Source organism: Oncorhynchus masou, chromosome 15 (genome assembly GCF_036934945.1).
Source record: "Oncorhynchus masou masou isolate Uvic2021 chromosome 15, UVic_Omas_1.1, whole genome shotgun sequence".
Lineage (NCBI taxonomy): Eukaryota > Metazoa > Chordata > Actinopteri > Salmoniformes > Salmonidae > Oncorhynchus > Oncorhynchus masou.
The window spans coordinates 42,938,888-42,955,632 of record NC_088226.1 but is presented as its reverse complement, the minus strand read 5'-3'; the positions used below and the strand labels follow the sequence as shown (position 1 = coordinate 42,955,632).

At 42.1% G+C, this 16,745-nt stretch overlaps 1 protein-coding gene across 5 annotated transcripts in view; it reads left to right on the top strand.

The window, feature by feature from the left end:
• LOC135556270 (volume-regulated anion channel subunit LRRC8C-like) overlaps positions 1-14,093 on the top strand; it is a 33,128-nt gene extending 19,035 nt beyond the window's left edge. For all 5 annotated transcript variants that reach the window (XM_064989338.1, XM_064989336.1, XM_064989334.1 and 2 more), the window contains 5 exons: positions 10,049-10,438; positions 10,578-11,182; positions 11,336-11,657; positions 12,067-12,429; positions 12,649-14,093. In XM_064989338.1, the coding sequence (XP_064845410.1) occupies positions 10,049-10,438; positions 10,578-11,182; positions 11,336-11,657; positions 12,067-12,429; positions 12,649-13,215 (2,247 nt within the window). In that variant the 3' untranslated portion in view covers positions 13,216-14,093. The remainder of the gene's footprint in view (positions 1-10,048; positions 10,439-10,577; positions 11,183-11,335; positions 11,658-12,066; positions 12,430-12,648) is intronic.
• The last annotated feature ends 2,652 nt before the right edge of the window (positions 14,094-16,745 follow it).

The window sequence follows — 16,745 nt, the reverse complement described above, 5'->3', positions numbered from 1 at the left end:
GGAAGATGGATGGAGCCAAATACAGGACCATTCTGGAAGAAAACCTGATGGAGTCTGCAAAAGACCTGAGACTGGGACGGAGATTTGTCTTCCAACAAGACAATGATCCAAAACATAAAGCAAAATCTACAATGGAATGGTTCAAAAATAAACATATCCAGGTGTTAGAATGGCCAAGTCAAAGTCCAGACCTGAATCCAATCGAGAATCTGTGGAAAGAACTGAAAACTGCTGTTCACAAATGCTCTCCATCCAACCTCACTGAGCTCGAGCTGTTTTGCAAGGAGGAATGGGAAAGAATTTCAGTCTCTCGATGTGCAAAACTGATAGACATACTCCAAGCGACTTACAGCTGTAATCGCAGCAAAAGGTGGCGCTACAAAGTATTAACTTAAGGGGGCTGAATAATTTTACACGCCCAATTTTTCAGTTTTTGATATGTTAAAAAAGTTTGAAATATCCAATAAATGTCCTTCCACTTCATAATTGTGTCCCACTTGTTGTTGACTCAGTTTTATATCTTTATGTTTGAAGCCTGAAATGTGGCAAAAGGTTGCAAAGTTCATGGGGGCCGAATACTTTCGCAAGGCACTGTATAAGTTACTTAGGTCACCTGGTAGGCTTGTGTCACTGGGCAGCTCTCGGCTGTGCTTCCCTTTGTCGTCTAATAGTTTGATGCTCGTCGGGTTTGGCAGGGCTTGTAGAGCCTGTTTAGTATGATTTGATCTTAGTTCTGTATTGACGCTTTGCCTGTTTGATGGTTCGTCGGAAGGCATCGCGGGATTTCTTAGAGTCCTGCTCCTTGAAAGTGTCAGCTCTACCTTTCAGCTCAGTGCGAATGTTGCCTGTAATCCATGGCTTCTGGTTGGGGTATGTACGTACAATCACTGTGGGAACAACGTCATCTATGCACCAGTGACTGATGTGGTGTAATCCGCAATGCCATCGGAAGAATCCCGGAACATTTTCCAGTCTGTGCTAGCAAAGCAGTCATGTAGTTCAGCATATGCTTCATCTGACCACTTTTTTTATAGACTGAGTCACTGGTGCTTCCTGCTTTCATTTTTACTTGTAATCAGGAGAATATAACTATGGTCAGATTTACCAAATGGAGGGCGAGGGAGGGCATTGTACGCATCTATGGGTGGAGTAAAGGTGGTCCAGAGTTAAAAAATAATAATAATGTTTTAATATATGTTCGATTTAAAAAAAAAAAAAAAATCCCCCCTCTGGTTTAACATGCTGATAGAAAATAGACTGATTTAAGTTTCCCTGCATTAAAGTCCTTGGCCACTAGGAGCGCCACCTCTGGATGAGCGTTTCCTGTTTGCTTAAGGCGGAATAGAGCTCATTGAGTGCGGTCGTTGTGCCAGTATCGGTCTGTGGTGGTATGTAGACAGCTACAAAAATACAGATAAACTCTCTAGGTAGATCGTCTGGTCTACAGCTTATCATGCGATACTCTAGCTCAGGCGAGCAAAACCTTGACTTCCTTAGATATTGTGCACCAGCTGTTTACAAATAAATAAGATGCAGTCAGTCATTAGGGACACCAATGTTCTAGAACTATGTGTCCTGTCCTGCAGTGACAAACAGCCCGGTGTTGGGTTCAAGTAAGTTGCAGTCTGGCGGGAGTATACAAACGGAAAGGAAAGAAATTCCTGCATAACACGCACACACACACACACACACACACTGCACCACACCAAAAATGTCCTCCTGCCTTCCCCACCCGCTCTTTATAAACACATGGGATTTGTCCCAAATGGCACCCTATTTCCTATAGTGCATTGATCAAAAATAGTGCACTAAATAGGGAATTGGATGCCATTTGGGATGTAGTCATGATTCATGTGGCCCATGGCCTGTCACTTCAATGTTCTTCACCACTCAGACCAGTTGGAGAGGGTAGAGCTCGATTTGCTGATTCATGGTCTGCGTCCCATATTAACCCTATTCCCTACATTGTGCACTAATTTGGACCAGGGCCCATAGGGGCTACGTCTCTGTATAAATCTGTGTAGATTATGACTAATAATTTTTTGAAACCCCAAACACCACTGACAGGAACTATTTATTAGGGTGGGAATATCCCCTGTTGTCCCTTGAGCCGAGGGAGGGGTCTCTACGAAAGATAGAATGAGTGTTTAGAAATGGTTGCTTTCACAAATGGTAAAAACCAGCCTGGCCTCAGAAATACGAAACATACACTACATGACCAAAAGTATGTATAGTATGTGGACACCTGCTCGTCGAACATCTCATTCCAAAATCATGAGCATTAATATGGACTTGGCCCCCGTTTTGTTTCTATAACAGCCCCCACTCTTCTGGGAAGGCTTTCCTCTAGATGTTGGAACATTGCTACAGGGATTTGCTTCCATTCAGCCACAAGCATTATTGAGGTTGGAACTGATGTTGGGCAATTCGCTTTAAATCACTGCAGACAACGCTTGGCATTGCGCATGGTGATCTTAAGCTTGTGCGCCGCTGCTCGGCCACGGAAACCCATTTCATGAATCTCCTGATGAATAGTTATTGTGCTTACGTTGCTTTGGAAGCAGGTATAGTGAGTTATGCAACCGAGGACAAACTATGTTTGTGTGTAACTTGGCTGTCCCGTTCTGTGAGCTTGTGTGGTCTACCACTTTGCGGCTGATCCGTTGTTGCTCCTAGACATTTTCACTTCACAATAACAGCACTTTGAGCTGCCTCAGGCAACTGGATCAGGACAGAAATCTAACGTACTGACTTGTTGGAAAGGTGGCATCCTATGACGATGCCATGTTGAACGTCACGGAGCTCTTCAGTAAGCCCATTCTACTGTCAATGTTTGTCTATGGAGATTGCATGGCAGTGTGCTTGGTTTTATATACCCGTCACCATGCATGTGGCTGAAGTAGCTGAATCTGCTCATTTGAAGGGGTGTCAACATACTTTTGTTTATATAGTGTATTAGTGAGTACCTCCAAGATGTATGATATCTAGCTACTGTACTTTGGACAAACTGCAGTAGGGAGCTTGGTCGGGGATCATGGGTGGGCGTATACCACGACCGTCTAGCAAACCAAAGGTTGCGTGTTGGAGTCACTAGGATTTTTAGCTAACCCTTATTCTAACTTTAACCGAATTCAGCTAACCTGCTATGCAAATTATCCTAACTTTGGTCATTTTTGTTATCCTAACCTTTTACGTTAATTATCCTAACCACTAATGTAATTCTCTCCGTAGCTCTCCTTTTGTTGTTAAGATGCCACAAGCAACCAGGTCTCAGAGAAAGATGTATAATACTGTATGTCCTCCAAGCCATATTATCTCGTTCTTATATTACTTAATTACTTTTATTTTTGGGGAATTGCACGTTTTTTTATTGTTGGGTATTACTGCACTGTTGGACTTAGGAACATAAGCATTTCCCTACATCTGCGATCTGCCAAATATGTACAGTAGTAGTCAAAAGTTTGGACACCTTCTCATTTCTTTATTTTGACTATTTTCTACTTTGTAGAATAATAGTGAAGACATCAACTCTGAAGTAACACATATGGAATCATATATTAACCAAAAAAGTGTTAAACAAATCCAAATATATTTTAGATTCTTCAAAGTAGGAACCCTTTGTCTTGATGACAGCTTTACACACTCTTGGCATTCTCTCAACCAGCTTCATGAGGAATGCTTTTCCAACAGCCTTGAGCACTGTGGTTCCCACATATGCTGAGCACTGGTTAGCTGCTTTTCTTACACTCTGCATCCCAATTAGGTTGAGTTCGGGTGATTGTGGAGGCCAGGTCATCTGATGCAGTACTCATTACGCTCCTTCACAGCCTGGAGGTGTGTTTTGGGTCATTGTTCTCTTGAAAAACAAATGATACCCCATCCCAACTGGTTTGGACTATCGCTGCAGAATGCTGTGGTAGCCATGCTGGTTAAGTGTGCTTTGAATTCTAAATAAATTACTGACAGTGTCACCAGGAAAGCACCATAATATCTCCTCCTTTATGGTGGGAAACACATGTGGAGATCATCCGTTCACCTACTCTAAGTGTCACAAAGACTTGGTGGCTGGAACCAAAAATCACATTTGGATTCATCAGACCATAGGACAGATTTCCACCGGTGTCATGTCCATTGCTCATATTTCTAGGCCCAAGCAAGTCTTCTTCTTATTGGTGTCCTTTAGTAGTGGTTTCTTTGCAGCAATTTGACCATGATGTCCTGAACAGTTGATGTTGTCTGTTACTTGAACTCTGAATAATTTATTTGGGCTGCAATCTGAGGTGCAGTTAATTGATTATTTCTGAGGCTGGTAACTCTAATGAACTTATCCTCTGCAGCAGAGGTAACTCTAGGTCTTCCTTTCCCGTGGTGGTCCTCATGAGAGCCAGTTTCATCATAGCGCTTGATGGTTTTTGTAATGATGAACTGTTGTTTCTCTTTGCTTATTTGAGCTTTTCTTGCCATTATTTGGACTTGGTCTTTTACCAAATAGGGCTATCTTCTGTATACCAACCCTGCCTTGTCATAACACAACTAATTGGCTCAAAAGCATTAAGATGAAAAGAAATTCCACATATTAACAACACATGTTAATTGAAATGCATTCCAGGTGACTACCTCATGAAGCTGGTTGAGAGAATGCCAAGAGTGTGCAAAGCTGTCATCAAGGTAATGGGTGGCTACTTAGAATCTCAAATTCAAAATATATTTGAATATAACACTTTTTTGATAACACAAATGGAATCATGTAGCAATTTCATAGTTATGTCTTCACTATTATTCTACAATGTAGAAAATAGTAAAAATGAAAGAAAAATACTTGCATGAATAGATGTCCAAACTTTTTACTGGTACTGTATTTGTGACAAATAACATATGATCAGTTAAGTCATCCAATTTGGATGCTATTGTATGACCGGCTAAGATATATAATACCATACGTCCTGTAATTTGTATGACATTGTACGATCACTATTCCATTCATAATGTAATCTATCATACTAAATGGAGGGAACATATTTACTTACCAAATGCTAAGACTTTCCCTGAGACAAGGTTGACAAAACACCACCCATCCGATGACTTCCGAGAACTGCAGCCTTGTCAAAACAGACTTTTTTTTTCTTTTCTTTTTTTTACTAGCCCTAATTAATACATTTCCCGTCTCAGTTTAGGAGCGTGGGGGGAAACACTGGCCCTGCCAAAAGGGAAACATTTTTTTTAAAACCGAGTGTAGCCCATGTATAGCTCTACATACCAGCTACCACATATAGGGAAAGGGAGAAAGCTGAAGGGGGATATATAGAGGGAGAGCGAGGGCGAACAAGACAAGCGAAGCGGAAGAGAAAGAGAGCTGAGGGGCACGGGGAAAGGGAGGAGTGTGAAACAGAGTACATGAGGGAGTAAGAGGGGGACAGAAAGGAGGGTGTAGAATTCTCCTAATCCTCTCTAGAGACTGTACTTAGGGAGTGAACGTTATTTATAATAAGGGATTCATAGAGAAAATTTGACCTCTCTGAAATGTAAACGGATGGCCCTCCCTTCAGCAAAGTACATTTGACCTAAATTCTCCCTTAACGCTAAAAAAACAAGTGACCCTCCCCTATACCTAAAATTATTAAAACAAAGTGGATAGCAGAACATGTTTACCCTCACTACTTGGACAGACCAGAGCCTTATATATGCAGCCAGCTTTAACTGCTGGCAAGTCGTCTTCCGTGGTTTAACCAAATGAGAGCAAAAGAAAATAGTGTTTCCTTAAGGCTGTCTGGGTTTAAACATCTTCTATTGTAGGCCTACAGAAACTGACGAGCTTAATCAATTGATAGTGACATAATTAGATTACTTCCCAAGCAAAGATGGCCTCTGTACGTCAAAGAAATGAAACCATGATATCCCCCATATGCATCGGAGTCACGTCTTTCCCGAGTATTTTACAGCTTGTTTCTAGCGTAAAGCATTGCGGTTGAGGTCGGGTGATTGTGGAGGTCAGGTCATCTGATACAGCACTTATCACTCACTTTCTTGGTCAAATAGGCCTTACACAGCCTGGAGGTGTGTTTTGGGTCATTGTCATGTTGAAAAATGAATTAGCGCGAACCAGATGGGATTGTGTATCACTGCGTAATGCTGTGGTAGTCATGCTGGTTAAGTGTGCATTGTATTCTAAATAAATCAGACAGTGTCACCAGCAAAGCATCCCCACACCATCACACTTCCTCCTCCATGCTTCACGGTGGGATCCACCGGTCATCAATTCACCTGCTCTGCGTCTCACAAAGACACAGCGGTTGGAACAAAAACATCTCAATTTGGATTCAAGTCCAAACATTGCTCATGTTTCTTGGCTGAGGGAGTCACTTATTATTGGTGTCCTTTTACTAGTGGTTTCTTTGCAGCAATTAGACCATGAAGGCCTGAATCATGCAGTCTCCTCTGAACTGTTGATGTGTTTTGTTACTTGAACTCTGAAGCATTTATTTGAGGTCCAATGTCTGAGGCTGGCAACTCGAAAGAATTCATCCTCTGCAGCAAGTTAACTCTGGGTCTTCCTTTCCTGTGGCCATCCTCATGAGAGCCAGTTTCATCATAAAGCTTGATTGTTTTTGTGACTGAACATTTAAAGTTCTCAACATTTTCCTGATTGACTGACCTTCATGTCTTAATGTAATGATGGACTGTCATTTCTCTTTTCTTATTTGAGCTGTTCTTGCCATAATATGGACTTGGTCTTTTACGAAGTAAAGCTGTTTTCTGTATACCACACCTACCTTGTCACAACACAACTGATTGGCTCAAAAGCATTAAGAAGGTAAGAAATTCCACAAATGAACTTTTAACAAGGCACACATGTTAACTGATATGCATTCCAGGGGGCTACATCATGAAGCTCATTGAGAGAATGCCAAGAGTGCAAAGCTGTCATCAAGGCAAAGGGTGGCTACTTTGACGAATCTTATATTATAAAACATATTTTGATGTTTTTTTGGTTAATACACAATTCCATATGTGTTTTCATAGTTTTGATGCCTACTATTATTCTACAATTTAGAAAATAGTCAAACATTAAGGAAAACCCTGGAACGACTGTCAACTTTTGACTGGAACTATATACACTACCATTCAAAAGTTTGGGGTCACTTAGAAATGTCCTTGTTTTTGAAAGAAAAGCACTTATTTTTCGTCCATTAAAATAACATCATTGATCACATAGTGTAGACATTATTAATGTTGAAAATTACTATTGTAGCTGGAAACGGCTGACTTAAAAAAATGAAAAATGAATATCTACGTAGGCGTACAGAGGCTGAGAAATTAAGGCTACTCCATGCGAGAAACTGAAGATCTCATACAACGCTGTGTACTACTCCCTTCACAGAACAGAGCAAACTGGCTCTAACCAGAATAGAAAGGAGTGGGAGACCCCGCAGCACAACTGAGCAAAGGGACAAGTACATTAGTGTGTACAGTTGTGGTCAAAAGTTGAGAATGACACAAATACTAATTTTCACAGAGTCTGCATGATGGCAATTTGCATATACTCCAGAATGTTATGAAGAGATGAATTGCAAAGTCCCTCTTTGTCATGGTCAGTTGTGCCCCAGGGCCTTCCACTCCTCTTTCTATTCTGGTTACAGCCAGTTTGCTCTGTTCTGTGAAGGGAGTAGTACATAGCATTATACGAGATCTTCAGTTTCCTGGCAATTTCTTGCATGCAATAGCCTTCATTTCTCAGAACAAGAATAGACGGATGAGTTTCAGGAGAAAGTGCTTTGTTTATGGCCATTTTGAGCCTGTAATCGAACCCACAAATGCTGATGCTCCAGATACTAAACTAGTCTAAAGAAGGCCAGTTTTATTGCTTCTTTAATCAGAACATTAGTTTTCAGCCATGCTAACATAATTGCAAAAGGGTTTTCTAATGATCAATTACCCTTTTTAAAATGCTCAACTTGGATTAGCTAACACAACTTGCCATTGGAACACAGGAGTGATGGTTGCTGATAATGGGCCTCTGTACAACTATGTAGATCTTCCTTAAAATATCAGCCTTTCCCAGCTACAATAATCATTTACAACATTAACAATGTCTACACTGTATTTATGATCAAGTTGATGTTATTTTAAAAGAACAAAAAGGACAAATTCTTCTTTTAAAAAAAACAATTTCCAAGTGACCTCAACTTTAGAATGGTATTGAATCTGCTAATAAGCAAACCCAAATGGAATCTTTTTTTTTGCATCCAGTGCGGTAACAATTTTTGAATTCTAATATTATTCGTCACATGCGCTGAATTCAACAGATGTTGACCTTACTGTGAAGCCCTTAACGCTATTTCTTGAACTGCATTGTTGGTTAAGAAAATATTTACTAAATAAAGAAGAAACAAAACAATAACGCGGCTATATACAGGGGCTATCGCTACTGAGTCAGTGTGTGGGGTACATGTTAGTCGAGGTTGTCCTGCCCTCTTCATGACTGTCTTGGTGTGTTTGGCCCATGATAGTTTGTTGGTGTTGTGGACACCAAGGAATTTGAAACTCTCGACCCGCTCCACGACATCCCAGTCGATTTAAATGGGGGGCCTGTTCGGCCCCCTTGAAGCGAGCATAAAAGGCTATTTGGTTACCTGTTCAGGAGTCTTATGGCTTGGTGGTAACAACTGTTGAATTCGTTTTGTCCTAGACTTGGCACTCCGGTACCGCTTTCCATGCGGAAGTAGAGAGAACAGTCTATGGCTGGGGTCTTTGACAATTTTTAGGGCCTTCCTCTGACACCGCCTGGTGAAGACGTCCTGGATGGCAGGCAGCTTTGCCCCAGTGATGTACTGGGCCATACGCACTACTCTCTGAAGTGCCTTGCAGTCGGAGGCCGAGTAATTGCCGTACCAGGCAGTGATGCAACCGGCCAAGATGCTCTCGATGTTGCAGCTGTAGAACCTTTTGAGGATCTCAGGACCCATGCCAAATCTTTTTAGGTTCCTGAGGGGGATTAGGCTTTGTCGTGCCCTCTTCACGACTCTCTTGGTGTGTTTGGACCATTCTAATTTGTTGTTGATGTGGACACCAAGGAATTTGAAGCTCTCAACCTGTTCCACTACAGCCCCGTCGATGAGAATGGGGACGTGCTCGGTGCTCCTTTTCCTGTAGTCCAGTCATCTCCTTAGTCTTGGTTACGTTGAGGGATAGGTTGTTATTCTGGCACCATCCGGCCAGGTCTCTGACCTCCCGATTGGCTGGCTCGTCGTTGTCGGTGATCAGGCCTACCACTGTTGTGTCGTCAGCAAACTTAATGATGGTGTTGGAGTCGTGCCTGGACATGCAGTTGTGGGTGAACAGAGTGTACAGGAGGGGACTGAGCACACATCCCTGGGGAGCTCCAGTGTTGAGGATCAGCATGGCAGATGTGTTGCAACCTAACCTCACCACCTGGGGATGGCCTGTCAGGAAGTCCAGGATCCAGTTGCAGAGGGAGCTGTTAGGTTCCTTAGCTTGGTAATGAGCTTTGAGGTTACTATGGTATCTCTCCCTTAGCAGGTTTGACTTTGCATGTCTGTTCTGCCCCTTACTGCTGTTGCACAACCCCAAGAGTAATTTCCTATGGCCCATGAACCACATGATATTTAGGCTAAGTCACTAGTCTGCATCATAGCAAGACAAGTACATCTTTATGAAGCTGAAGGAAAAATATTAGTTTTTGTTTGGATCCATGATTCATCTATGTTTTCAATAAAGTAAAATACTTGTAATGTTGTAAGTACTATATGAATAGTAAAACAAATATTGTTTTACTAGGTGCAATAGTGAGTTAAAGCATAACAAATAATTTGGTGGTAAAGTATTGCATTAGGAAGTCTGTCTCCCTCTTCAGTTTGTGGTAGTTAAAACATTAACTGGTTATTTCCTTTCTGAGTCGCATCTCTACCAGAGAAGTCAGTGCAAGAAATGACACAGATATTCCCCTCTTTCTATTATCACTGTCACAGACTAGTTTCGATCTTACGTGCGTGCTTGCTTGCTTGCTTATTTGTTCCTTATTTTATTTCAGGTGATGCAGGACAAAATCATCTGCCTTCCCCAAAGAATGTCCATGCCGAACCAAACAATACTCTTACCAAATAAAACCGAGCTGGTCTCACCCGCTGTGCCACAGGACATGCATGAGATGATGGGCCTGAAAACCAACCTGGACCTCCAGCAGTACAGCTTCATTAACCAGATGTGCTATGAGAAGGCTCTGCACTGGTACGCCAAGTACTTCCCTTACCTGGTCCTCATACACACCCTGATCTTCATGGTGTGTAGCAACTTCTGGTTCAAGTTCCCAGGCTCCAGCTCTAAGATAGAGCATTTCATCTCCATCTTGGGAAAGTGCTTTGACTCCCCCTGGACTACCAGAGCTCTGTCTGAAGTGTCTGGAGAGAACCCAGAGGAGAAGGTATTGTTTGTATATGTGTGTGTACATGCCTGAAATAATTTTTGTCCAGGACTAAGCTCAATCTTTGTCCGAGAAACCTAACCTATATTGAACTGTATACATTTTAATATGTCAAGTAAAGTGCATTCATTCATTCAAGGATAAGAAGTGCAGTGCCAGCAGAGCGATCCTCAACGTGTCTGTAGAGGGGAACCTGGACGACCTGGAGAAGACCCAGTCCCTCAAATCCATCCCAGAGAAGATCGTCGTGGACAAGCCCACGGCTAGTGCCCTGGAAAAGAAGGAAGGAGAGCAAGCCAAAGCTCTGTTTGAGAAGGTGAAGAAGTTCCGCCTGCATGTTGAGGAGGGGGACATCCTCTATATTATGTATGTTCGCCAAACTGTTCTCAAAGTGATGAAGTTCCTCCTCATCATTGCGTATAACAGTGCGTTAGTCTCGGAGGTGCAGATCACAGTGAAGTGCAATGTGGACATGCAGGACATGACGGGATATAAGCATTTCTCCTGTAATCACACCATGGCCCACCTGTTCTCCAAGCTGTCATACTGTTACCTATGCTTTGTGGCTGTGTATGGATTCACCTGCCTCTACACTTCCTACTGGCTCTTCTACCGCTCGCTGAAGGAATACTCCTTTGAATACGTACGACAGGAAACGGGAATCGATGACATCCCAGATGTGAAGAATGACTTTGCCTTCATGCTGCACATGATTGACCAGTATGACCCACTATACTCCAAGAGGTGCGTTGTCTTTGTAATTGTACAAGTAATTTAGCTCTTCATTGCTATTGATAAGTATGCAATGCCTCCAATTGTAAAAGTTTCCTTTGCCCATCCTTGGACAATAAAGTAATCTTTGACTTCTTCTTCTCTCTTTCACTCTCTTGTTCTCAGATTCGCAGTGTTCCTATCAGAGGTCAGTGAAAACAAACTGAAACAGCTGAACCTGAACCATGAGTGGACGCCAGAGAAGCTGCGTCAGAGACTGATGACCAACCACAACAACAGACTGGAGCTGCAGCTCTTCATGCTGTCTGGGCTTCCAGACACCATCTTTGAGGTGACAGAGCTCCAGTCCCTGAAGCTTGAAATCATCAACAACGTAACCATCCCAGCCTCCATCGCCCAGCTTGAAGACCTTCAGGAGCTTTCTCTGTATCAGTGTTATTTAAAGATCCACGCCACAGCCACCTCCTTCCTCAAAGAGAACCTCAAGGTATGCTATTCTACCATATGCTTTTCTCATAGTCTTTTCGTATAGGATATATTTTATTTTATTTTATTCCTCCTGGCGTTGTATTGTGTTTTTGTCTCGTACAGTATGTATGTTGTACGTATTTGTTATTGACATTACATTTCCTCCTACGGGATTAATAGGTGGAGTAGTTATGTATGTAATAAAACCCTTTTGTGGGAAAACAAATTCTGATTGGCTGGGCCTGGCTCCCCAGTGGGTGGAGACAAAGTAAATTGACCTCCCAGGCCCACTCATGGCTGGTCCTTGCCCAGTCATGTGAAATCCATAAATTAGGGCCAATTTATTTAAATTGACTGATTTCCTTCTATGAACTGTAACTAAGTAAAATATTTGAAATTGTTGCATTTTATATTTTTGTTTATCTAAGGTGCTCAGGGTGAAGTTTGATGACAGCAGAGAGCTGCCTCATTGGCTATACCACCTGCGGAATCTAGAGGAGCTCTACCTCATTGGCTCACTGAGTCCTGACGCATCTAAAAATGTGGTTCTGGAGTCCCTGAGGGAGCTGAAGAATCTGAAGACCTTGTCACTCAAAAGTAACTTTACAAAGATCCCCCAGTCCATTGTGGATGTGTCCAGCCACCTGCAGAGGCTGTATGTCTACAACGACGGCACTAAGCTGGTGATGCTCAACAATCTGAAGAAGATGGTGAACCTGACTGAACTGGAGCTGGTGCACTGTGACCTGGAACGCATCCCGCATGCTGTCTTCAGCCTCACGAACCTACAGGTATGATATGCATTACTTTGACTGCCTGCTATCTGAGTGGTCTACAATGTGGTTTTTAAATATGTCAGGAGTTATTCCTGTCAGCTCTTAGTGGAGAAAAGGGCTTCAATGGTGAAATTCCAGCAACCCCTGTTCTGGGTGGTTTTCTTGACCTCAAATATGCCAATTCATGTAATATTGTGGCGTTATAACTTAAAGCAAAATGTTTTAACTCCACAGGAGTTGGACCTGAAGGAAAACAACCTGCACTCCATCGAGGAGATAGTCAGCTGCCAGCACCTACGCAAGCTGACGTGCCTGAAACTCTGGCACAACAGTATCTGCTACATCCCAGAACACATCAAGAAGCTGGGCAGCTTAGAGCGCCTCTACTTCAGTCACAACAAGATCGAGATCTTGCCCTCGCACCTGTTCTTATGCAACAAGCTTCGTTACCTAGACCTGTCCAACAACGACATCCGGTTTATTCCGCCGGAGATTGGTGTCCTACAGAGTCTTCAGTACTTCTCCGTCACATGCAACAAGATTGAGAACCTCCCAGACGAGCTGTTCTTTTGCAAGAAGCTCACAACCCTCAAGCTGGGCAAGAATACGCTGTCATTGCTCTCACCAAAGATCTCATACCTGGTTCTATTGACACACCTGGAACTGAAGGGCAACCATTTTGAACTCCTGCCTCCAGAGCTTGGGTTCTGCCGGGCATTGAAGCGCGGTGGCCTAATGGTGGAAGACGCTCTGTTTGAAACCTTGCCATCGGAAATCCGAGACAAAATGAAGACTGAGTGAAATGTCTTACAGTATCTGTGCAAAAGGGCCTGCGATAGACTAGCGTCCCGCCCAGGGGGTATACTTCAAGCTGCATTAAACTATATAAAAAAGTGATAGGACAGGAGCCAATGGGTTATTCTGGCTCGGACAAGCCAATTTACTTGACTGTTCAAAAAGAAAAAGCCAGTTTGACTGGCAATCCTAGTCAACCAAAATGGTCGATTTTACTGTATTACACATCGCGATCAAAATCTAAGCACTGTACCCTAAGTTTGTTTATAGGGGGCAGATGTGATAATCATGGGGGAATGTTTTTAGTATTATGTCGAAGTCTTACTTCATGACAGAAGGGAACATGGCATTGTGTTATAATTAAATGGTTCTTAACAATAGGTTTAGTCACAGGCAAGGTGTACTTGTACCCAGGTTAATGTTTGACTCCTTATTATCTGTCATACACAATGTTTTCTTCTGTTACATGTAGTTGCTAGTTGACATATGTTAATCACCCGTTGCACCTTTTTGGCATTTTGCTTATGTTATGCTAATTAAGGCCTGCTTTTTATGGCTATTGCATTGCTGCTTGAATACTTTTCATTTAATGTTTTTTATTTTTATATTGTTTACCTGCCATGTGCTATGCTATGTAGCCCCTGCTAGCCTAGCCTGCTCTAGCTTTGGCCTTCTGTGCCACATGCTATTGCACCCTCTTTTCCATTCGATTTGTTGTATTGCTGCTATATTTATGTACAAGCTTTACTAATTTACATTGCATTTGTATATTGACATTGCCATTTTGAAATTCATACAAATTGCATCAATGAGTTATGCACATTATTACCTGTTCTTATTTGTACCTTTGTCTCCTTTGTAGATAAACTATGCATGCATACATACACAGCTTTTATATATATACTCTATGTATATATGTATATACATACAGCTATTTCAACCACATCTGTTGCTGACAGGTGTATAAAATTGAGCACACAGCCATGCAATTACCATAGACAAACGACATTGTCAGGTGGCCTTAATGAAGAGCTTTCCAACAATTCAGTCAAATTTCTGCCTTGCTCGGGCCCCGGTCAATTGTAAGTGCTGTTATTGTGAAGTGGAAACGTCTAGGAGCAACAATGGCTCCGCATAGTGCCAACTGTAAAGTTTTTGGTGGAGGTGGAATAATTGTCTTTCGATGTTCTTAATGGTCCGGACTATGCCCCTTAGTTCTAGTGAAGGGAAATCTAAACGCTACAGCATACAATGACATTCTAGACTATTCTGTGCTTCTAAATTTGTGGCAACAGTTTAGGGAAGGCCCTTTCCTCTTTGAACATGACAATGCGCCCGTGCACAGAGCGAGGTCCTTACAGAAATGGTTTGTTGAGATCGGCGTGGAAGAACTTGACTGGCCTGCGTAGAGCCCTGACCTCAACCTCATCGAACACCTTTGGGATGAATTGGAACGCCGACTGAGCCAGGCCTAATTGCCCAACATCAGTGCCAACATCACTAATGCTCTTGTGGCTGAATGGAAGCAATTCCCCACAGCAATGTTCCAACATCTAGTGGAAAGCCTTCCCAGAAGAATGGAGGCTGTTGTAGCAAATGTGGGACCAACTCCATATTAATGCGTGTCCACATACTTTTGGTCATGTAGAGTACCAATAATTGTTGAGACTGGCGCAACAACTGTTCACCTAACTCAACCATGTGCTGTAATTCAACTAATCTGAACCTGTTCCATGCCATATACCATCTTCATCTGAATACACACAGACTTTCTCTGCCTCTGTCTGCTCCTCCACCACAGCGCCACAGTAGTTGACCATTATCCATTCACCAGTCCTACATCTCTATTCTTTACAGAGATATTGAATGTTTTATCCAGAAGCGCCTCATCCTTAAGCGCCTGTCTAAATGATTTTGGAATATAACTTTAATTTAAGCAAGATAAAATCTTTCAAATTCAAAAGATCTTAGTGTGAGCAGTTTGGCAAAGTTACACCTGGCTGTTTTCACATGTCGCCTTGGGTACGACACATCCTCTCACCTTTTGCTTTCATTTCCATTTCCATTCCACATTTCCTGTTTCTCAAAATACAGCCGGGTGCAGCTTTCCTAAACCGCGTACAGTACGTGTTGTTTTTTTGTATTTGAAAAATATGAGCGTTAACTTACAAATGTTTTCAAAATGGTAACGTGTGCGAGGTGTATTTGCGTTTAGACGGAGCATTTGGGCAAAAATCCCCTCAAGTGGCAGACAGCTTTGTGAAAGACAGTATAATGTTTAACATTTACTATTTATTTGAATGGGCTAATCCTCGGTCCTTTGAGTGTTTGCATTCTCCATCCCTCTGCTGTTTACCGAATCAGTGGCGGCTGGCCACTTGGTTTGAACTGCAGATTGCTCCTTTTAAGCTCAAACAACATTTGATCAGGTCACGTTTAACCATTTCAACCCATGACTGTTACCTTTTTACATTATAGAAACACTAAAAAAGAAATATTGAATCTGATCCACTGTTCTCTACTCAGGTAGTCTATATATTATGTTGAAAGTTATTTATAGAACAGTGTAGTCTACAAGTAAAATGTGGACTCACTCAGCTGTAGCTGTTCTGTCAATAGCCTGTGGCAATACTATATTTATCAGGAAGGCTAGCTTGTTTCAGTTAGTCAACAGCTTACGCAAGCTAAAAAAAATACCAGCCAAGTTGTAAGTAATGTATCTTTATTACAATCCACAAAACACTTTGCACATGCCTTATAGACAGATTTAAACTTTTTGGTCCTCAGAGAGGTAAAAAGAAAGTCCACGCCTTACACTGTAATGTCTATCAGAGCTGAAGATCACTGCAAAGGTGCCAGGTTCAGCTGCTATCTTAATGTATAAAAACAGTACCATATCTACATTTATGTTGGGCTTTATAGTCTAATGCGAAATAGTACCTCCCCCCCCCCCCCCCCCAAATGAATACATCTGGTGAGGAAAGATAATAAAAAGGTATATTTTGTTATTTTTTAACAATTCTTTTTTAACAGTTCTTTTAACAGATCGTATTTGCTGTGTTTGGTTCTTGATGAATAAAAACAACCAGCTGCTTTAAAAGAGACATTTTGTAGTCTGTCTTATTCTATACCTATGCAGTGTGTTGCATCCCATTTCATGTACAGTTGCAGTTCTGTTTACCTCAGAGAAAATAAACTGTTATGGTATGTGGAATCAAAGTTGCACCCTAGGTGGCAGTGATGTGCTTTGAATAAAGCCATGTTCAAGTGATAGATGGAAACTATAGTCTGTCACCCCATCCTACTTGTTTAGATCAACGGGGCAGACTTTGGTCTATCCTTTACTAGCCTTGGACGCCCAAGCTTTGCTGTGAGGTTAAAGCTTGTGACCGAGGCTAATACTGTACAGTCAATGTTTCTCACTTCTCAGCAACCTGTCTGTCAGGGTATAAGTTCTCCTCACCTTGTAACAGCTTGTGAATTGAGCGGTCTGACATGAACCACTGTGTGTCGCAAATTTCCTATATTGTGCACTA